Here is a 23,515-nt window from a genome sequence, read left to right on the forward strand (position 1 = left end):
CCTGCTGTGCATGTTTCATTTTTCTTTTCCTCTCCTCCTTTACTTGTCCAACATCCATTGTAATTATTCATGTTTACAGAACTTTAGCTTGAATTTCTGGTTCTACGTGTCATAATACCCATCCTCATGGGTATATATATATACACTTTATATACACAGGAAATAAAAAAGCTAACTGTTTCAGTGTTCTCATGTGTAGCAGGATTCTAGCTCCATATCAGTGTTAGTATTTCACATTAATTAAATCACACTCAGCCTTTTAATTTGTAACACAGCAAAGATTTTATCAGGCAAGTGTTGGATAACACAAATGTATACCCCCACATCATCAGTATGGATGCTGCAGGGTGAGGAAAAAACTAGAGCATACAAAGATTAGGGAAACTGCTTAAGTAGCTCTTAAAAGGAAAAAAACTGTCAAATGCTAAGAAGCGCGGTGTGAGCCGCGTCCGTTAACATCTGTATATCCAGAAACAATCACACACATTCCCTTGAGCTAATGTGCCCTTGAATTGTCTTCAAGAGTTCCTTTCTTCGCCCTCGGCAGGGCCGGCGAGCATTCGGCCGATGAAGAACATCACGGCCATCGCCGGGAGGGACACGTACATCCACTGCAGGGTCATCGGGTACCCCTACTACTCCATCAAGTGGTACAAGAATTCCAACCTGCTGCCCTTCAACCATCGCCAAGTGGCGTTCGAGAACAACGGCACGCTGAAGCTCTCGGACGTGCAGAAGGAGGTGGACGAGGGAGAGTACACCTGCAACGTCCTGGTCCAGCCCCAGCTGTCCACCAGCCAGAGCGTGCACGTGACAGTGAAAGGTGAGGGCAGCTGGGAAAAGCAGAGCCCGGCTAATTGCGGGGTCGCTTGAGGGGTTGCGCGCGTAGGATTGCGCTGGCAGTTGGGTAATGAGCGGTTTGAGGAGGTTAATCCAGATTTGTGTTTGTTTTTAATGATGACACAGAGCTAATCAGCCGTTGTGTCTTGTTCTCTCCTGACTTCTACCCTCCCTGGCTCAGCTGGCAAAGTATTGCCTTGTTGTTGTTGTTGTTGTTGTTGTCTCTGAGTGGGGCCCTTGCAGCTCAAGTTTGCTATGAGCACTTTTCACACGCGTTTCACTGGTGACTGTTTCTCTACTGGACAACAAAGTTCCAATTTTCATTAGCCAGCGACTTTCTGGCTTTTAGAACATGAGATGAGAATTTTAATGTCTGTATTTTTGTCACTAAGCGGAGACAGGAACTAAAAGCATTAACCTTGCTTTCCTCTTATTAAGTGATTATCTGAGTGCTCTTCATGCTTAGAAAGATAACACTGTAAATAAATGTGACTTGAAATTCTAAAAGGATGCCTCAAATCTATTCAAATTGTCCAAAACAAGGATGTTCAGATGGCCCTGAAAGACTTCAGAAAGAGATTGAGAATAGGAATTTTTTACCATTGTGTCCTGACTGTTCTGACATTGGCAATGTTCAGAACTATTCATGAGGATACAAAAGAGAGAAAACCTGATTGCAGTAGCACCTAGTTTTGAGCAATAGGGCCACTAAATACTGCACTTCAGGTGAGCATGTAGGAAGAATTGGGGTATAATTTCACTGTTCCTAAAGTTATTAGAAACTTTTCCTGGTTTTTTTTTCTTTTGGTTTTTTTTTTTTTTTTTTTTTTTTTTTTTTTTTTTTTTTTTTTTTTTTTGAGGCAGAAGAGAGGAAGGAAGGGAGGCTGAATCTTGTATCAATTCTGAGATAAGATGCAGAGAACAGTTAAGTAAAATTACTTTGTTACAGATCTCTTAACTTCCTTCTGCTCTGTTAGTTTTGCCCTTAGCTGTTTGGAGTGATGCAATTGCTATTTTTTTTCCCCAAGAATTTAGGGGATTAGCTTTAAGCCAAGAGCAATTTGGACTGTGAAAGGCATGACATCTCACACACCTGAGACCATCAGGGGCACTGGTCACAAGCTGTGGCATGAAAAGCCAATGTCACCTTTTGCTTTCATGGGTGTTGTGCTTTGCTTGACATTACAATGATATCACAAATCTGTTGATGGAGTTTAGGAACTGAATGACGAATCAGTCACTGTGTTGCTGCTGCACTGAGAGGCCACCATGGAAATTCTGGTGGGGAAAAGCCGCCTCATAAATGATATAATTTTTCAAATTACTGTCAAAATGAATGTAGCCAGACAAAACAATTCCAGCAGTCACAGGCATCGAGATCAAAACAATACCAGTCACTGAGCACACTAACTGGTATCTCAGGTGAAATACAGCTTTTTCTTCCATTAGGTTACAGTTTCCAACTTGACAATTCCTCCCTCAGAAAGCAGATTGTCAGCTCTAGCAATTTGGATTGAGCTGTAATTTTTGTCAATGATTTTACTTCCTTGATGGGCTTCTACCTCCCACAAAACCAGGTTGCTCTGAGCCTTGAAAAGATACTGTAATTTGAAAATAGGGTTAATAGCCTGGCCTCATCTACAAAACCCAAAATGTCACAGGTGAGGTTTTTGGGTCAGACCTGAACAGTTCTCAATGTTCTGCTGTTGTAGCTTGAGGTCAGCAGTGCCACAATGGATTTTATCTAACATATTAGTGGGGAGTCAAAAGTGGCCTGGTGCTTTAAAATATTATTAATGTGTATGTGTGTGTGTGTGTGTGTGTGTGTTGCCTTTCCATTTTATAGATTCCAAAGTTAATGGGATGAGTTTTTAAGCACTAATATTTGATACCAAAAAAATACAAAACATGACCCAGCTTGCATACTGGAGGTTAAAAGTACCCTGAAATATGACATTGTAAGGAAAGTTAAAATCAATGCTCAAATATCCTTATTTACAGTTTAGCTTCTCCTACCATCAGTGCATATATATATATATATATATATATATATATATATTTTTTTTTTTTTTTTTCCCCAGAGAAGCTGTGGGAGAATTATTGTCCATCTTCATTACAACGAGTCTTTTGCTTTGCTCTCAGTTGTGCTACAAGCTTTGTGGGTGACCTCAAGCCAGTCACCTAAAGGGTGATTCATAATAGGTGACACTTAATGAGCTGTTACTTAGTGGGTTTTCTTCCTCTCCATGTTCTGTTTTGAGGACATAATTATTAATTTCCTCATGAGTTCATCATCTCTGTGGTATCAGAATGCTTCAGAAACAATGTGTTCATTTTCAAAAGCCACCTGGGTCACCAAGAAAAATGGTAATAAGGCACAGACTGAACTCAAAAATATCCACACATTTTTTTCATATTCAATTTCAGAAGCTTACAGCTTAATTTTTCCAGTTCACCTGCCATTATGTAGCATTTATATGTTCAAAGCTCTGCTCCCATTGAAATAAAGTTGCTCCTGAGAGTTCTGTTTCCTCCTTCAGAGCAGTCATATCACCCAGCTTATCAACCCCTTGGGAAAGACAGATTTAAGTAATTTAATTAGCTTTATCGGGCAGATCTGTGGCAAAGGTAAATGCTGAATTTGGCTCTATGGGGCAGCATTTATCTATTTTTTAGGCAAAAAAAAAAAAGGGTTTTAAAGTTGTCAGCCCTCTGCCACATTTACTTTCTACATTCCAGATCCCTCAGCAAGTGAAGCATCCTGGTTCTGTCTTAGATGAAGAGCTGCTTAAAACAGCATTTAAATAAAAACATGCAACACTATGAGCATGCCATCAAATACAAGAGTGCTGTTCACTTTTCAGAGTATTTTGACATTTACAAACATCCAAATGAAAGTGAAATCATCCTTCAGAAATTATGATAAGGTCTCAGATAGGAGAACAGAACATTTCTTGACAATAATTTTAAATTAACCCCTGGCAGCCAGAGAATCTGAGTGGGGCTTTCAGAGCCTTGCTGTGCATCCTCCTACCAGGCAGGCTCTGGGAAAGCCAAAAGCTTGGAAGCTGGGCACTTCTGTGCAATTTGGCCTTAGATCCTCTACTTCTTTGCCCTACTGATCAGAAGAATCAATGAGACACCAAATGAAATCCATTGTCCCATTTTTTTAGGAAGCACTGCTGCCCTCATCTTCCTAGCCACCCGTGCCAGAGGTCTCCAGGCTCCAAATAACTCTGTCCCACAGAAATGTGGTTCATCATTCCTGCACTCTCCCCACAGCTCTTGCCTTCCCCTTGTCTCTGTCCCAAAATTCGGATTTGGAATCCAGCAGTCCCCTGAGCTGGCTGCTGGGAGCTGAGTGCACAAGCTGGCAGGAAAACGTGCAGGTTTCTGCTTGGCAGATGCAACTCCACAGAACTGTGCCTGAGTCCTAACAGAGCTTTTTGGAAATCAAACCATCTTGGCATTATTTTTTTTTTCTTGTGTTTAGACCAATGATTTAGCCAGTTCTTAGTTCTGACAAAAAGCCATGCAAACTACCCACCCCGTAAGGCACAAGTAACAGAGGGAGACTACAACTGTACTTACATCCTTAATTTCTGTATTCCACACCTGTTGACCACTCACCTTTGCAACTGTAATAATACTTTTTCAGCATGTTTTGCTTTGGTAGGTGTAATTTTATTTATTTGGAAAGTGAACTGAACCCCCTTTCCCCTGCCTCCTGCGAAGTGGGAATGGTAGTTTCTGCCATCATCAGAAGTAATTGAGATTAGCCTTGCTAAGGGTGCTGCACACGTCCTTGCCAAGAACAGAATTATTCTTAGCAGCACCAGTTTTGTGCTTTGTGTTCAGCCCAGCTCTCGTGGTTTGCCAGAGGAGTTTGTACATGTTTGCCAAAGGCAGAGGACTGTTGGAGTCAGAGATCCTAAAGAGAATAATCTGCAGAAGATGTAGATTTTCTGTTTATTCCTTCTCAGAATGACCTGTCCTCAGTTTTCTCTGACTCCCCCTCTCCCAAATCATGGCTCTTCTCCTCTGAGTTCCAAAATCAATCTGAATTCAAAGTGTTTGTCATCTCAGCTCTCATTTCCATGCTGCCTTGTTCTCAAGACTCAAAACTGCCCTGCCCTTTTGGATATCCCAACCTTTTTCCAGCCTTCATTTCCAGTCCTCTCTACCATCCTTCAAGTTCAAGCACTGCAGTGACAAATCTGCCCTGATTCCTGAAATCTCCCCAGACTGACTCAGCCACTGAAAGGCAGTGCTAGGATGTGCTCAGTGTTGCTTGGACTCTGTCACTGCAAAAGGTCCTCTCCATATATGATCATGTGAGGGTTTTGTTTATTTATTGACTTGGTTTTGCTCAGACTGCAAAATTTAGGCACCATTTTGATGACTTTTTATAGGTATAGCAAGAAAATCTGAGTCTGGAGCCATCACCTGGACTTGAAACCCACTAAATGCTGCTAAATCGATGGGGCAGGTGGGACTTCTCAGGGTATCACAATACCTTTTGAGTTTTTTTGTTTCCTAGTAGAATTGATATTTACCATGCCTCAGTTCTCCCACTCTCCCACCTTATTCTTGGAAATGGCCAAAGAATTGTGGCTGAAACCTTCCAGCTGAAATGACTCAGCCTGAGGCAGACATCTGGCCTGGAAAATTGCTACCCAAACAAAAGTCAAACTGCAAGCAAATGAAAATATTCTCATCATCGGAAGTGTTGGCAAACAAAGGAGGTTATATTACCCACCCTACCTCTGATTTTCATATTTCCATTGGAAAAAAAAACCCAGATAAGGTGGAAAGATGTTAAAGTAATCATAGAAGCATCTCTTTTACTGCATTTTAGCAGATCTAAGAGCATTTTAAGAGCAAGAGTGAGTTATTATCTCCATTTTTTTTATTATGCAATTTATAGTAATAGTTTTCCCAGCTACAGTAAAAGCCATCAGTAGTAAGTGATGATTTTCTTGTCATCAGTCTCATGGGACACACTCTCATGTAAACAGCCTGCTGCTATTCACACTTCTCCAACAGGAATTAATTGAAAAAGAAGCCCCTGAGAGGGAAGGGTACAGCATCATTAGAATAAAAAGTGTGGTGTTCAAAAGGACTGTTTCTGATCTTGTAGAACTTATGCATTTTGTTGATTTAGAAAGGTTCTTGAATATAAAGTGAGCATCTCACCTGTTGTAAACCACAAAAAGGAATTGTACCAGCCTTGTTTCATGTTAGAATATGAGCAAACCAAATAGAAACTACTTGGAAATAGCTTCATGTTTGCAACTGTTTAAATAGCTCCTCCTCATCTTTCCTAGGAAGTGTCTAGCTTTTTCTAATATCTGAAATACTGTCGGTGAATTTGCATTGCAGATGAGTTCAGGGAGAGCTGGTTTAGATAGTGAAAAATATGCAGGCACAAAGGGGACAAAAACATCACTGGAAATCTTTGCAGGGTTCTTGGGACCATGGTGCATCCTGCCATCAATCAATCTGCTAATCTGTGCATGCTTCAGCCTGGAAGCGTGGATTATGGCAAGTGGGAGTTCAGCTTCGTGCACATATCTCAGATCTTATCAGTCCCACTGACTGACTTTGCCAATAGATTGAACCATAAAAAAAAATTCTGGCTTTGACGTCTTTCAGATATTTCTTTCATTCTATCACTTTCTGCCTTTTTTCCACTCCCCCATGCTACATGGTTTTGGATCCCTTCAAACTTGTCACAACTTCCTTGCGAAGAAATGCTCAGATCTCTCAAAGTGACTGGAGTTGTCATGCGCAGGAATCACACCAGGGTCGTGTGGTCAGAGTGAATGAGAATGGGCCATCCCACAAAACATCCTGGAACATGCACTTAGGAATTCTTCTCAGGTCACATCCAGGGCATGGGGAGTGGTTTTGGTGGACAAGCAGTGGCAGAGCCTGATTTAAGGGAATGTGCCCTTTAATAGGGATGTCCCGAGTGTGTCTGACCTGTAGAAATTCCTGAAGGTAAGAGTGAAACAGGCTGATATTCTTGACAGGTCTGTGCAATTTTTTTTTTTTTTTTTTTTGCCACTCAACGTACAGCAGCTCAAGGTTAGCCTTGCACTAAAATACCTGGCTCACATTCTTTAAAGTGTCACAAGTGGCATGTGGATGTGTCTTACTTTGCTCCATTACACTTCCAATATAACGACTGTAATGACAGTGCAGAAAATTGTCACCCCAAAAATGGCTGTAAAGTTGTCTCACTGCTATCCCAGTACTCATGACGAGGAATTACTGTGCACAGATCTAAAACTTTTCACTTAAATCTAAACTAAAACTCCCTGGATTTGGGCACAGTCTTATATCTTCTAAACAAAATTTATGTCTGTGTATGGATGCATTTATTTGTGAATTATGTAAACAATGTGAAATAAACCTTAATGCTTCAATAAAAGCCTTTTTTTCTGAAGATAGAAATGATGATTCAACCCCATATATTATGTATGGGTTTATCAAAAGCTGGCCCTCCTCTCTCTCTTACAGTGCAGATTGTTTACTTAAGATTTGTAAGGAGGTATGTTCTTGCTCTTTGTTTTTTGTATTTATATTGTCAATTATCTTTTGGCTCCAGTGATTTAGTTGGTCTAGACTTTTCACAGTGATACCTGAGGACAAAAGATCACTTTAGATCAGGTAGGGGCTGAACAAGGGCAATATCTCTGGAGCGGATTCCTCTAATTAGGAAGCATTTTACCAATGAAGGTATCAGCTTGATGCATGAAAATACTCCTGCAGCTGCTGTCGTATCTTCAAATCAAGGGGTTTTTTTTCTCGCTTACAAAGAAATAGCAAATGCATCCCCAGGGGCAGGAAACTGAGCTCCCCAACATCCCAGCTTTGCAGGGTGTTTCAGGATGATAAGGGCTTGCACTTTTCCCCTCACAAAGGAGGCTGAGAGGAGATGGTTCCATAGATGGATGAGACATGACTTAAAAGCACTTTTGGTTTCTACACAACATTTTAAACACTCTGTCCTTATGGAGAAGCTCCCACTACAGCATCAGGGAGCCTGTGAGTGTCAGATGGCAGGATAGAGGAGTGGGGACTGTGGTGGCTGTGAAAACTTAAAAATTGCTAGACCACGACGATGGTTTGTGCAGAGACAAAATAATTTCAGCTTTTTCACTCCCAGTGCATGAATTCTGGGGTCACACAGCTGCCCTAAGGGACTGAATAGCTTGGTGGCTGTGATTTGGCACCAGCCATAAATATTCATTGCCAAAAGTATTTTATATTGCAGACACAGCCCTGCAACATTGCTGTTGCAAGAAAACCCATCAGGGAGCTGTTTATAATGATAAAGCACGGGATGGCTTTGGTTTTGCTGTGCAGAACACCACGTTCAGCAGGCTGCTGCAGGAAACAGGAGATCTGCAGGATGGTCTGTCTTAGTGAATCATCTCAGCAGCTCCTCCCAGCAAAACTCCCATGGAACAGAGGGCAAGAAATTAAGGATTTTCCTCTGCTAATGAACAGCAGTGTGGAAGCCCTCCTTGCCCTCCTTTCCAGCACTCCCCCCGAGGTACAGAAGACCTTGCAAGGGCACTAAAACGTAATTTAAATCTTCCTGTATTAGCGCTAATGAGGCTGGCCCATGCTCGTCTTCTTAAATAGACACTTAATTCAAGCTCTCATCAATAAAGCATTTCCAGGGCACAGCACTTGGTTGCATGAAGCAGAGATTTTCACTCTTCTGCCCATTGTGGGTAGAGAAAAAAACATTCCTTCCATGTACACAAGCACACAGACTGTTCTCTCTCTAGTTAAGATGGTTCAGCTTATATATAAAATAGCATCATTTCACCAAAAAATCAAATGCAAGCTCTGAATTATGGTCAAACTAAAGCTACATATAGGGAAGGAAAATACAGAAACACACCTTGAAGTATTTTAAACAGATTTTAAATACATCTGTCCTGCTGTAAATTTTCTCTCTCAAAGTACTACATATTCATCTTATTTTTTTAGCGCTGTTTGGCAAGGGTACAGCTTTAGTATGCAAAAAAATCTCCTCATGTTGGTTAATCAAGCTTGCTATTTTCTTCCACCTAATGATATATCTCAACTTTTTTACTGAAGGTATCAATAGAGACAGAAAATGTTAGATTTCAGAAATAATTTGCCAGATATCATTACATATTTTTAACAAGCAATTTTTTTTTGGTGGTCATTTCCTTCTTCAAACAAGCAGGAAGAAAGTTTATCTCCTATGATATCTCCCTAGAAACTTCCTTTATCAATTCAAACTGGTGAATACCATAGATGAAAAACATTCTTCAAGGCTTCAAAGTTTTTGCAAGACTATTTACTTTCTTCTAAGTACTGATTTTAAGTTACACACTGGCTTTTAAAATAAGCTCCTTGTAAGGACTGCAAGCTGCTGCAGGTTGAATATACATTATATTTTATGAAGCAGAAATGTTGGTTTCCTCTGTATCTTAAAATTTAAGTAGAAGGAAAACGTGCTGCCTAAAAATATTTCAGCCAACTTCTGAAATACTCTACAGGCTGTAACTTATGTTTTAGAGCTGGTAAATGCAGCCTTGCAAATCAATATTTTCTGAAAAACATTTCAATGTCACCTAATGATCTTTCTCCCTGTTTTCTTCGTGAGGGAGATGGGGAGGGAAGATGCACATTATAATCCTTGGGCAATATTTTGTCTGACTTTTGATGTAATCTTGTCTGTGGAAGATTGCCTCAAATTTGTTACACGCTCAGCAGAAAATACCAAAGTAATTTTCCACCCTGTTGTGAATTTTAGCTTATTTTTCAGTAATGATGTCTGAGACCAAGACAAGGGTTTGGACAGAAATGTGCTGGGCACCACAGTAAAGGGAGGACTTGGCATTTAAAAGGTATTTTACATTCATCAAGGGAAAAAATTATGGCTAAACCTTTTGAAAGACACATTCAGTTAATTTCTAATTCCCATTCATACTATGAACTGCTTGTCAATAAATGCTAAGAGAATTTTTTCTGCTGATGAACAAAGAATCTGAGATATCTCATGTGAATGAATTAGCAGGGCTAAGGCAATTCCAAAAGGCTACAGATATTTTGCCTCAATTTGTTACAGGAAAACGTCCCCAAGTGAACAAGCTGGTACTTTCCAGTCCTCAAAGTTCAAATAAACACTGTAATTTATACCAAGTTTCTTTTTCTCTGTGCCTGATCTACCAAATTTTGAGAATGGCAAAGGACAGGTTTTAGCAATTAGAGAGATGGCAGCCAGGGAAAACTCTTACAGAAAAATGGATGGCAGCGGCCCTTTTCCCAAACTCAGACATTGAGACATTCTTGGGAAATGCCAGTGAAGACCTGAAAGGATGAATTGTGTTGTCCTGTCCCTGATGTCATCTCTCCGTGGCAGCTGAGCATGGTCATGACTTCCCCTCATCTAATGGCATGGAAACTGTAGAGGTAACACCATATTTGTGTCAGCCTCGTGCACGGTGAGGTGAATGTGCACAAGCATTTGAACAGGGCTTTGAACAAAGCCTTAGTCCTTAGGGGGGCCTGTAGTCGTGGAATTATAGATCACAGAATGACTTGGGCTGGAAGGGACCTTAAAGCTCTTCCAGTGCCACCCCTGCCATGTCAGGGACACCTCCCACTGTCCCAGGCTGCTCCAAGCCCCAGTGTCCAACCTGGCCTTGGGCACTGCCAGGGATCCAGGGGCAGCCACAGCTGCTCTGGGCACCCTGTGCCAGGGCCTGCCCACCATCACAGGGAACAATTTCTGATTCCCAATCTCCCATCCAGCCCTGCTCTCTGGCACTGGGAAGCCATTCCCTGTGTCCTGTCCCTCCAGCCCTTGGGAATTGTCTCTCTCCAGCTTTCCTGGGGCTCCCTCAGGCCCTGCAAGGCCACCCTGAGCTCAGCCCAAAGCTTCTCCTGGCCAGGCTGAACAATGCCAGCTCTGCCAGCCTTTCCTCCGAACAGAGCTGCTCCATCCCTCTGCTCATCCTGCTGCCTCCTCTGGGCTCTCTCCAGCAGCTCCACGTCCTCCCTGTGCTGGGAATTCCAGGGCTGGATCCCAGCTCTGCAGGTGGGCTCTCACCTGGGGGGGCACAGGGACACAATCCCCTCCCTTGCCCTGCTGCCATGCTTGATGAGCTTTCTTACTCCTAACGGAGGACCCAACATATGGATCAAAGGAAATGCCTGGAGATGACACAGTGGTCACCAATACTTGTCCCTGTATCCCAGAGATAGGACACTGGCAGAGGAGGAAAAATGCTGCTGGGGAATTATTTTGGGCACACACTGCTACCATCTGAGAGATTTTTTTTTTTTTTTTCTGCTTCAACTCTGGGAAAACCACAACCTTAGAATTTCTGGAGGGGAAAATGGACAAAAGAAATACAATTAGATAAAGCCGCCAACTCCATTTTCTTCTGGAGTTCAAACATATCAATCACTATTAATGTTGTGCTCTGGGTATCCTTCCATCTTTCCTGTTCAAAAGTAGTACAGATTATGTGTAAGTGATCTCCCAGGTAATAGGAAAATGCACTTCTATATCTGAGGTACATAACCTCTAGGAACCTTCTCTTCTGATAAATCAGTATTTGAGTACTGCTTGTGAAGTTGGTTGTGTAGCCCTTTCAGGAGTGATTGATAAAAACCTGTCTGAGATCAATGCCTTCTTCATTTGAGTGCTCCCCTGAGAAGGGCAAAAGATTTTGATTCCTTCATCTGGACAAGCATTTGAGTCTCAATTTACCAATTTTTTAGTAAACAACCCAAGGAAAACATGGCAGTGCCACTCTTTCTTCTATGTTTATTTAATCTAACCACCTGTTTCATTAGTTTTTTATTAAAAATACCTGAAAACAAAATTATTTTAAGAAGTAGAATTCTTTACTTTGGTAGAAAATATGGTAATTTATTTCTTATTTTTTGATTCAGCTAGAGAATAGTATGGGAAAAGAAGAAAAAGAAAGAAAAAATATTTTTCAGGCCAAATATGCTTAGCAGTAATTAAATGCCAACTTGAACATTCGTGCCTTGTACTACCCCTCTGATTAGAAATCAGTTTTACCTTAATTTGCTGTCCTACAAGCGCTGTGCTTGTCTTTCCCTTCCTGCAGTCTTAATGAGAATTGTGACTTGAAACATTAAGCTCACACTCCCTTTCACCACATCTCAGAAGCAAAGCTGGAGCCTCTTCCAGGTCTATTCCATGACTTTTAAGCAAGACCCTTGCACCAGAGCTTGAAATTTGCTGAGCCTTTCCTGGCAATGTCACTGTTGGCAGCCCTGGAGAAGCTCAAGCTGGCAGTGCTGTGGTTTCTGATCCTTTTGCAAGGGTCTGCCTGTGAGGTCAGGTGTCTCTAGAAGCCAGGATTTCCACAGCTTGTCATCTCTGCTTGTGCACTGGGGGACCAAGAAATGAGAAGGTGTTTTCAAAATGGTGATTTTTTTTTTTTTTTTCCTGCTGAACAATGTTTTATGGCTGTCAGAGGTGTAGATACTGCACATCCTGATGCCTTGTTGGGTCTACCTAAAAACAGAAGCTAGACAAAATTAAGGGAATAATAGGAGGTTATATTTATTGAAGGGCCTTCAGGTATGTTTAGGGCAGACAAAAGCCCCCTAGGGGCTACACCCAAAATGGATGTTAGGTCACAAATTTTCATACTTTTATAAGTTTTGTCCATCTGCATATTGGGGCTTAATCTTCCAACTGCAGCTTCAGGTAATGAAGTCATTTATCCCAAGTTTGCTCCCCCCCAGATCACTTTTGTTTACATTTCTCGGGGCCTAGGACAGTGAGGTGTCCTTGATTCCTAGGCCTGGAGAGGAATTATGTTGTCTGACCAAAATGGGAATGCAGCAGCTCACCCTGTGTATGAAGTTTAGAGTGAGACGCTGAAGAATTGCAGGATTACAAATACACAGAAAATATAAAAGCTAAAATCCTAAGGCATCAATCCCACGCCGCGCGTCCTTCCCGTGACGTTATTTCCGGAAACAAGGCCGCGGCTTCAACATCTCCCTCTTTCCCTCTCTCATTCCAGTCCCGCCTTTCATCCAGCCTTTCGAGTTCCCGCGCTTCTCCATCGGGCAGAGGGTCTTCATCCCCTGCGTGGTGGTCTCGGGGGACCTGCCCATCACCATCACCTGGCAGAAGGACGGCCGGCCCATCCCCGCCAGCCTGGGCGTCACCATCGACAACATCGACTTCACCAGCTCCTTGAGGATCTCCAACCTCTCCCTGATGCACAACGGGAATTACACCTGCATAGCCAGGAACGATGCAGCAGCCGTGGAGCACCAAAGCCAATTAATCGTGAGAGGTGAGGAGGTGTCGTTACTTTGGAGGGTGCCACTAATTAAGCGGGATTCATCGGTGTTTTGGGATGGCGTCTGTTTGATGGGAAGTGTGAAAAAGAAAGGAGTGTGGTAATTCCTCTGTCTGTGACAGAGAGCAGAGAGAGGCAGATAATAATGTGATTTTCCTATCTAAAAGTCTTGCAACTAATGAAAAACCCTGGAGTGCCTGGGGTGGGTGGGCAAGCCGCAGGAGTGGCTTCCTGGAAAATATTGTGATTGGGATCAAGCCTTTGAAACAATTTAAAATTATTCTCTGCTACTGTTTTAGTCTGATTATACCCATTTTTTACTTAGATCACTCTCTCCTACAACATTTTTTCAGTAAAAAAGCATAACATTGGTGTTGACTTCGTGGGGAAAGGACTCTCTGCTGTTATCTTGTTCTTTTCCTGATTTGTGTTTATTATGCAGTTAGCAGGATTCACACACTCATGTTGACTTCACAACATTTTGCCTTGAAATAGATGTGAATATACATTCAGTAAGCAAATACTGTATGTCGAAAAAGCCTTTCTAGTCACAGCTTAGCCAAATTATCTAGATATTATTCCTTGTATTTTCAAATTTACTGTGCACAACTTCAACAAAAGCACATTGCTTCCTTTACTTTCTAGGAGTTATTCAAAGTGGTTCAATTTTTTGTTTTTAAAAACTCAGTAAGACCCTTCCTTCTCCTCCATCTCCTTCTTGATACCAAGCCACTGGGCTTCTCAGAGAAATAATAATCCTACAAGGAATCTCAGTAATTTCTGCCTGCTGCACATTGCTACATTTTATATTCCCTCCTGTAAATTTGCCAAAAGAAACCTTAAAATCTTAACAGGGCTTTTGCAATTTTTTCCCACCCCAAATTCTGAAGAACTCTTTTAAAACTCAAATGTTCCCTATGTCGTAAAGCTATCCTTAAGGAATTATTACCTTGTTTTCCAATATGCTTGCTTTTTTAATGCTAGCATTCCCAAAACTCAGTGGTAAACAGATGCATTACTTTTTCATAGTTTTGATATAAACGTTTCTTATTTTTTTTTAATTTCACTGATTTTAATCTTGCTTAAGATTATTCAGTACAGGTGTCTATTATTTTCTTCATTTATTTAGTAATTCCTAAACAAACTAGTCTAATTAACTACATGCATTTAATTATTCCTTTTTAAGCTTTTCTGCTAGATTTTAACCCTATTCCTTACTCTAATAATCAGAGATTTTCCTCACCTCCTCTTTTGCTGGAGAAGGGAATGTCGAAAACCTCTCACCACTCTCTGTGTCTGCCCTGCTCAGAAATGCTGCACCTAAAACCAGCTGGGATTTTTCCTGGTTTTCAGCTGTAATTCGTCTCTGGTTTTTACCATCTGAGAACAGGTTCTCTGCCACCACTGTGCGCCCTGGCCAGCACTGAGACCCATGAGTGTAGGGATTTCTGTTCTTTGTAGGGATTTCTGCTGTGTGTCGGGATTTCTGCCCTGTCCCCCAATGATGAGGACGAGCCCTGCTGTGCCCTCACTTCTCCTGACTTTGCCTGAATTGCACTTTCCCTGTCTCCTGCTGTCTGTGGATAATTCCTCCCCTGGCCTCTGTTCCCAGGACACATCTGCCCCTTGCTGCCTTTTCAGGCATTAATCAGTTTTCCCTTCTTGTCCAGCAGAGGAGTTTTGGGGAGCCCTTCATCTATCCCTCACCCCAACACCTCCATTTTCACCTCCATTTCCCCTCTTTATGCTTTCTGCTGTAATTACACCTCCTGAGGAGAGCTCTGTCTTCATAAACCCATGGGCATGATAAAGAGGAGCTTTTCACTCTCTTATACCCAAGGGCTTGGAGAGCAGTTCTGGATCCTGCAATCTTTTAGGAGGTTATGAAGGCTACATCCTGTTTCCCCCTTGCTTATCTTTCTGCCCATGCAATGCTCTGCTCTCCTTAAATCCTCTCCTCTCTCCCTTCACTCACTGTCACTTTTAATGATAATGTTTTAATCAGTTTTGGATGTGCATCTGAGATAACAGCTCTTGCTCAGAGGAAGAGGGGGGAAATATGGTATCATGTCTGACCTGAATTCTCTGCCAAAACCCTACCCTGACCTCTTTCCCTCATACTGAACTGCTTCAGCTGCCTCATCCCACAGAGGTCAGAACTCAAAATGCCACCAAAGGGTCACTGGGATCACTCCTCCTCTGCATCCAACCTGACCATACACATTTCAATTAAGACTTGTTTTCCTGCTGCCTGTTTACGCTCCAGGCTTTCTGATCTGTCCTCATCTTTTTGTCCATCAGTGCTGTATAACTGAAATATTATGTTTTTCTAAATAACCTAAAAGGTTTATCTCCAAATGCAGGGAGAAGAAGTGGCACTTTAACTCCTCTTGCTTCTAATCCCCATTGTTGGAGGGTTTCTCAGCAGTGTGCTTTAAACTCAAATGTTGGCTATCCTAAATGCTGGGAGACTCGGCCTGGGAAAATCTTATTTATCTGCACACTGTGCATTTTGATATGAGAGTAGACAGTGAATGGGAAAGGAAAATTAAATGAAATATGACCGATACCCACACAACTCCTTTTTCCTTATTTAGACTGTCCTTGTATTCATTTCAAAAGTATTAAATTAAAAGACATTAAAAGAGTGCAGGCCATCATGATTCCAAACTAAATGGGAATGCACACCATTTCACAGTACATGTATAGGACTAGAAGTAGAACCTAAAGACAAGACATTTCTGTGAATGAAGAAACACAGGCCAGCTGCTCATTGCTTTATTTGAATTATTAGTGAACACACAAACTTCTGCAGATTCCATACACAAACATAAATTCATCATCTTTCCATCTTTGGATACTCTTTCCTCAACATTTCCTGTCAGATCACATAGATCTGCTATTTTTTGTCATCATAAATTCCCATGAAGTTTTTAGTCTGTTAAATAGACTTCTTATATTTGTCCTACAAATATTACTTTTCATACCTGAGCTGCACTATCATTTTGCTAGGGGTGTTAAAAGGTAAACAGAAAACAAGCACTGGTTTCTTAAATGCTGTGGGCACTTCGTGGCAAATCTTCACCAATTATTCAATTCCAATTCAGTTCCAATTATTTTGTGCTTTGTAAAAGCAACCAAGTGGTGATGAGGAACCCTAAAAACACCTGGCCAGCAAGGATGGATTTGCCCTGTGTTAAATATCAGAGGAAGATGAGGGCCAGCTTCCACAGCATCACACAGGAGATGGAAGGCAGCAGCTGAGAAAAAGGGAGACAATAAAGCTTTGGAGTATCTGGGTAAGATCATCTCAGGGCAATCTCAGCTCTCTCTGCCATGAGCTCCTTGGTGAGAGCCTAGAAATGAGACAGAGCCAAAAGCTCTGGGCATCGGGCTGTCAGTGCTTCTCTCCAATTAGCCAAATTACTGGCTAATTTCAGACTAATTGGAAGAGAGGAGAGCCCCTCCAGTGGAGCTGAGCTCTGCAAATTCCATATTAAAGGGGTGATTGATAAGAAACATTGGGTGTAATACCAGAGAATCTAAACAGGCAAAACCTTCTACCAACACAAGAATAGTTCCAACTGAGATCTCTCAAACACAAGATACAAATCCACAGAAAAGCAGGCTTGATTAGTCCCAATGTTTGTGGAATATCTTTTGAAAGCTCAGTAGGGAGTGGAGGTGAGTGAGAACAGGGCTTTCCATCTCAAAATTGTAGATTCCGCTAGATCCCGGTCTGCAGATCTTCTGGAAATGCATTAAAAATTTGGCAGCTGGAAGGACTTATCAAAATCTCATTTATATTATTATTATTATTATTATTATTATTATTATTATTATTATTATTAATTTCTTGGCACACTCCTGGTTTGCTAGTCATGCTAATAAGAAAAAGGAAAGGATAGGATCCTGTCATGAGAGCCATAGATAGAAATGAGGGAAATATCTTCTCTATCAACTACTTAAATCATCACAAGGAATTAATCAAGAAGTTACTCATTAAGGCTGTCATCTAAGAGTGATTAAAAATCTATATACACTTTATCATGTGTTATTCATTTCTGTAGAGTTTCCTAAAATAAAGTACTTATGAAATAAAAAGCAGTGAAAAGAATTCTAATGGGTAACCCAAGAAGAAAAAAACCTGATAAATGTATTATGAGCTTAACATTTTTCAGATACCACCAGAAAAGGGAATTCAAAGATGGTAGTGGATACATAAATCATGATTTTATATCTGCTGTTAGTGAACACATTATAAGTTAAAATTGAGATAAGGTCTTTAGATACCTAATAACCCCCCATAATGTATTTAGTGCATTAAATGTGTTTAAATTTTGCACTTGCCAGGGGTATTGAATATAATTAGATAGTTAGGCACCCAATGAGGAGTCCTTGAATTTTCCAGATAGCAGGAGAGTTTCCACCTTTTTTGTGATGTTTGGTGATGGTGCTGGAGTGATGCAGCAAAAGCAGTTTGGGACAGAAAAGCAGGGAGGGAAGATTTAAGGTCAGAGCTGGTGTCAAAATTAATTTACTTTCCTTGCTGGTGTTTACATTGTGGCTTTGAAGATAACTCCTAAAAGTTTCACTTATTTAATGCATTCATTAGACAAACCTGACCAACGCAAACCACTAGGCAGGCACAGTCTCATTTTGCAAAAGTACATCTTTTTTTCTTGAACTGCAGAGCAAATGGTTTCACTAAACCAGCTAAATCGACCCCTTAGGTCCAATGACCAAATTTAATAACTGTTCATCTTTGCTAAAGTACAGTGTTTAATGATCTCATTCATTAATACATCAACGGTTGCTTTGGCTGATTAAATTTCCTCCATCATTCTGACAGTGTGATCTAAATGTGAAGTACAAATATTCCATGTAAAAATGAAACACTGCATTCTGGGCCAATGTCATAGATTATCCCTTAACTCACTCCAGTAGCCCACCAGAGGAGCTCGTGTTAGGAGCCTTCAGAATTGCTCTCCAGAGTGATTCACTGATCACTGTAGCTTGGGAGCCAGAAGTGCTTCCATGGATTTGAATTCCGAGAAGGAATTTGTGAGGTCGGCACCTGGTCCCTGGATCTGTCAGAAAGGATTCTTGAATTTACACAGCACAAACTTAAATCAGGGAGTGGATGTGGGACCACGGGGATCTCATGAGGTTTAACAAAGCCAGGTGCTGGTGCTGCACCTGTGGTACGTGGCTGCGTGAGGCCAGTGTGTTATGAGCCCCACGAAGGTGTATCAAGCTCTGAGGGATGCCAGCAGCCTCTCAGAAATGGCTTAAGAAAAATTAACGAGATGTCTCGATGGGAGGTGTTTTGAAAAAGCAAAAAGGTTTTAATTAAAGCAAAAATAACAAACAATAAAAACAAAAGAGTGAAAGCTGTGCACAGTGCAGGGAGGTCCCTTGCACCTGCTAAGACACCCCAAAAAAAACCCCGGGGGGTATCTGTGCTCTCTCTTAAGTATTCACCAATCTAGGAGAGATTTTTGGCATGCTACCCAATAGAAAATAGATACATTCCTTGAGGAACAGCTCAAGGATCCAACAGGTGCCTTTGTCCTGGCACTGGGCCAGTTACGGTGAGAGAAGCATATAAGTTTCTGGTTCTTCTTCCTTGAAAGTTCAGGGGTGAGTCTCAAACTCTTTCCTAATATGGAATCACCTGTTGAAGTGTGGGGGTGCACTGCAACACACCCGAGTCAGGGCAAGCCCTGGGATCCATCCAGGCTGGGGATGGAAAGATGGAGCAGCCCTGGGAGAAGGATTTGGGGGTGCTGAACCCTGTTCTGATTGCTTCATCCTTTGTTTGCGCTCAGTGAGAGCCTGAGACTGCTAATCATAATATTGACTGAAAATACTTTTTTAAGGTATTTTAACTCGTTTTGACCTTTATTTTTTTTAACCTTTTATCTCCTTTGAGATAAAAGTCATTGAAGAGTTTACATCTGTCAACTTATGTCAACTTACCCTAAACAATTCAACAGCTCATTTCTCATCACAGATCTGTGGGCTGCATTAAATGAGAGCCCATCAGAAACTCACTGTTAGGGCAATTTTAAATGCCCTCCTTCACAGGTGCAAGGAGCTGTGCTGCTGAGACAAGGAGGATGATAAAAGCAGAACTGTTTAGTTACATTCATGAACAATTTCAGAGAGTTTCGCTTCTAAAAGAGTAGAGGAGTCTCACACTTTTACAGCTAAAGAGAGAGGAGGAATTAATTGTTCATTTTTTTTTTTTTCTATTAACTCAAATATATCAGACAAATTACCTTGGTTAAATCCTTCCTAAGCATATTTTCTTTAAGAGCTAATGATCTCATGAAAGATAATGAAAAAGTGAGCATAGGTTTATCATCTAAATCTAAGTATCAAAATCTAGAGCAAATGTTTAACAGCATTGTGTTCTGAACTATGGCAGCACGTAGCGCAGAACAAGTTATTAAATTGAAACAAAATTGAGAAGCAAACGAGCAAGGAGAAAAAAAGGTAAAAGTCTGCTCTGTTTGCTTTTTCATCATTTATGTACGAAGAAAAATCCTATGGCTTTACCTAAATAGCAGTACAGAAACAATTGAAAGGTCATTGAATGAGTAATTTTATTTTGTTGTGGCATCTCTTCATATTTCTATTGGCAGTCTTAAGACTGAGTGGCAAGGATTTGTGTCTTCAAAACCAGAGCAGCAGCTGGCATTTTTATAACCAGTCCTAAAGGATGGCTAAAGCTTTGCTGAACATAGAAACTGTGTGTGTACTGGGTGTGGACTGAGGTTTTTTCCATAAGTTTTGTTTATGGAGCCAAAGAAGGAAATTCTCTGATTTCTAATAATATGCCTGGTCCTGGAGCTACAGAGCTAAATTTAATTTCTGCAGGTACCATTCTAGTACTGTTCTCTACTGAAACTAATAATTATGATTGAGAATATCAAGAATATCTGAGAAAAACAGATTTTATATATATTCAAAATACCAAAATATCAATGTGGTGAAAAGCTTTGTTCAGAGCTTTTCAGTGTTAAAAGCACGACACATCATGGATATCTCTGTGAGTTCTTAAAAGATGTGAAAGAATGTGGCAGAATTTCCATAGAAAAGCCCAAAGAATATTTCTGCTTTGCATCGATTCTTTTTTTTTTTTCCCTATATGTGCCCAATGGGATTACACAAAAAGTGTGTTTTAGCAGATACCTTCAATGTAAATAGTATTTAAAGGTAGTAGTATTTTAAAGACTGATTGCATTTTTTCTATACTAAGCAGTCTTGCTTAACTTTTTCCAAATTTTCTGCATACGCTTGCTCATTTAATAAAACAATTTCCTGAAAATTTAGCATTTCTTGCCAGTGTCATCCATAGCAAATGAAGAATATAAAAAAATGTTTTTCAAAGGGAAGGGAAATAAAAGAAATTACAGAAATTTTGTATTGGAAGTCAGGCTTTAAGACATTAGTGAGGTTAAAAGACATTCTACTCTTCACACTCTCCAGTGGTAGAGGAGGACAGTGATTATCAGTCACTCCATTGCATCTTTTGTAATCATTCACCTGTAAGAATGGTGGGTTCATGTTTTGCGCTGGTTTTTTATCCCTCTTTATGGATAAGAAGCTTGTAATTGATTTTTCAGAAGCTGCAAACACAAATTTACTCACAGCTACTGAGGTGAAACAAGCTGATGCCACCGTGCCAAGTCGTACAAAATCAAATCTGTTTGTGCAACTAACTGTGCTTTTCACCTGCCTTGGAAAATACCTCATTGCGTGTTTGGGGATGAAATGAACACAGGACAGTGAGAAAGGAGCTACTGAAGCAAATGTCTTCTCTGAGCAGATAATTAGAACAGGATGGGTGATTGCCCAGAGCTGTTGCTGCTGGGATTTCATGTTCGATGTTTACCTATTGTGAATTAACATAACCTACAACAAATGTTTGTCAGCATGGCAGCCATTTGGAAAGCCAAAGTGTTTGTCAGCAGCAAATACATTTTCTATTACAGAGGTATCTCTTGCCTCTATCACTGCTGGTTCCTTCTGTTTCTTGTAGCCGTGTTCCAAACAGCTTTTCTGTAGTTAGGCAATAAACAGCTTTGCATTTTGGCCATAGAATTCAGTGAGGAAAGGTCCAGTTAGGGGGATTATTTGCTCTCCATGTAGGAGAAGGGAATACAGGTGACCTCATTCCTGATAAGTTACAGCTGTGTCAATTACCCAATACAGCCTGGCCCCTGATGAGTCACAGCTATATTCAGTAAAGGTAAGCACAATAAAAGGGAGTGGGTTAGCTGGTGAGGGGAGGATTGTGAAGGAGGAATTTTGAGGAAGAGAGATTGAGAGGCTCATGAAGAAGAAGAAGAACAACAAGAATAAGAATCCTGGGGAGAAGGAATCACTGCTGTGAGGTCAGCCTGGGTCTGCAGTTAGAGCCTACTGTTGGAACCTGCAGTCACAATCTAGTTAGGTAAAATCCTGCAGTCAGAGTCTGAAAACTGACACATGCAGTCACAGTCTATCTAGGGGAAAGCCTGCAGTCAGAAGGTGCAAGGGAAACCCACAGCAGGAGCTTGCTGCAGCCGGAGTCAGTGAATGGGTGGAGTCAGGATGGCTGAGCTGTAAAGAGGAATAAACCAGGACCCTTTCCATGCTGTGATAAACAAGAAGTCTGTGTCCTGGCTCATTTCTACCCTCTAACAAGAGGACTGCTGTGACACTCCAGAGGACTGTTGTCCTTTTTTAAAAAGCAGCTCTATCTATGAATGTGGGTAAAGAAAGCTGGAGGGGAGTCTGGATTGTGAAGGCACAGGGAGAAAGGCTTGAGGAGGGGGTCTCAGAACCTGAAGAGAAAATTTTCACAGAATTTCAACGCTGAGCTGTCCTGCCCACACCAACACTGGCAGCTCCTGTTTCTCCTTAAGAAAAACTCAGGACACTCTGGCACAATGAGAGCTAATATTTGCATGAATTATGAGGGTGTTCTTAAGAAAACTTGGGGGTCATGTATTAGAGCATTGGTGCTTCTGCTGTGTTTCTGCTGCACAGATTTTCTTGATGGATTATTAGTCCCATATTCATGGACAATAATAACTATTTCAGGCCCCAGGGAAAATATTTACAGTACTGAGGTTCCCTCTCTGTGCTCCCTTGCATTTTCTTATGTTACAATCTTCTGCCAGACTTCCTTTCTTAATTTCTGGCGTTTCTGGAGAGGCGGTTCATGGGGTGGATCAGAGCAAGGATGGATGGTTGGGTCATTTTTTTAGTTTTTTGTCAACCTTTAGGCAAATTCAGCACTATGTGGACCTGGAGAATCTATGAGGCTTCAAATTTTGCAGTGGGACAAGGAACTACCAGGATTTCTCCTGTGCTGCCTTAGATCTCAGTGTGTTGCTGAACTCAAGTGGGGAAAAAATATACTTGAGAAGAAAAAAATTTTGTCAAATGTTCAGTCACTCTCTGTGGCCCTGTGAGAAATGGCAAAATGAAAAATAAGTAGAATAAAAACACAAGTAATTTACTTCTTTTTTCATGGATATTTACACTTTCATGTTCTGAACCAAAGAACAGAAGAGAAACAAAATTCTGTAACCTTAACTGACCTTAATGCAACCATTAAACACATAAAATACTCAAAAAATTTGTGGGATTTTCCACAATCTTCACGACTTTTAGCCTCTTTTTCATGATTTTGTCAAATGTGTAGGTTTTACTAAGACTTTGACATTTAGAATTTGGATTTCATGTCAAATTTTTGGACCTAACATTGTCACAAGCTGGTTTTTTCACTGTGTACCTGTGTTTGGAACATGCAGAGCTTTCCTTTGAAATAAGCAGCTCTTATTTTATTTATGATTTTATTTATGTATAAACAGGTATGTGTGGAAGACTCACTGCAGTGGTTTTACGCTACTTTGGGATAAGTTTAATAATATATGTATATTGATGCACTGAATTAAGACTTTTCCTTATCAACTTAATGTAAGCAAACTGTGTTGAGCCTCTGGCTGGTTGGAAAGTTCCATTAGAAGTTATGGTTCAAATGTCCTCATTTTAATATTTAGTGATTTTGTTTTAAAAAAAACCCCATTATTTGTGAAGATTATTTATGCTAAAATAATTTGCTTTTTTTTTCCTAAAGATTGTTAGTTTAGTGGTAAAAAGCAAACAGAAAAATTCAATGGTTCTTAGACATTTTACAAGTCTACCTTTGGTAGAAAGCATTTATTTTCTGTCTACAATAATATGATTTATCTATTATTCCATTTTTAACCTCTTCCATGGAGAGGTCTTATAAACTTATTTTGGTATCCTGTAAAGACAAG

General features: G+C 40.7%; 1 protein-coding gene across 6 annotated transcripts in view; it reads left to right on the top strand.

Annotated features, from left to right (window-relative positions):
* Positions 1-23,515, top strand: part of DSCAM (DS cell adhesion molecule) — a 447,196-nt gene that overhangs the window by 270,620 nt on the left and 153,061 nt on the right. For all 6 annotated transcript variants that reach the window (XM_040055422.1, XM_040055421.2, XM_040055424.1 and 3 more), the window contains exons 8-9: positions 548-823; positions 12,909-13,187. In XM_040055422.1, the coding sequence (XP_039911356.1) occupies positions 548-823; positions 12,909-13,187 (555 nt within the window). The remainder of the gene's footprint in view (positions 1-547; positions 824-12,908; positions 13,188-23,515) is intronic.

Source organism: Hirundo rustica, chromosome 2 (genome assembly GCF_015227805.2).
Source record: "Hirundo rustica isolate bHirRus1 chromosome 2, bHirRus1.pri.v3, whole genome shotgun sequence".
NCBI classification, from domain to species: Eukaryota; Metazoa; Chordata; class Aves; order Passeriformes; family Hirundinidae; genus Hirundo; species Hirundo rustica.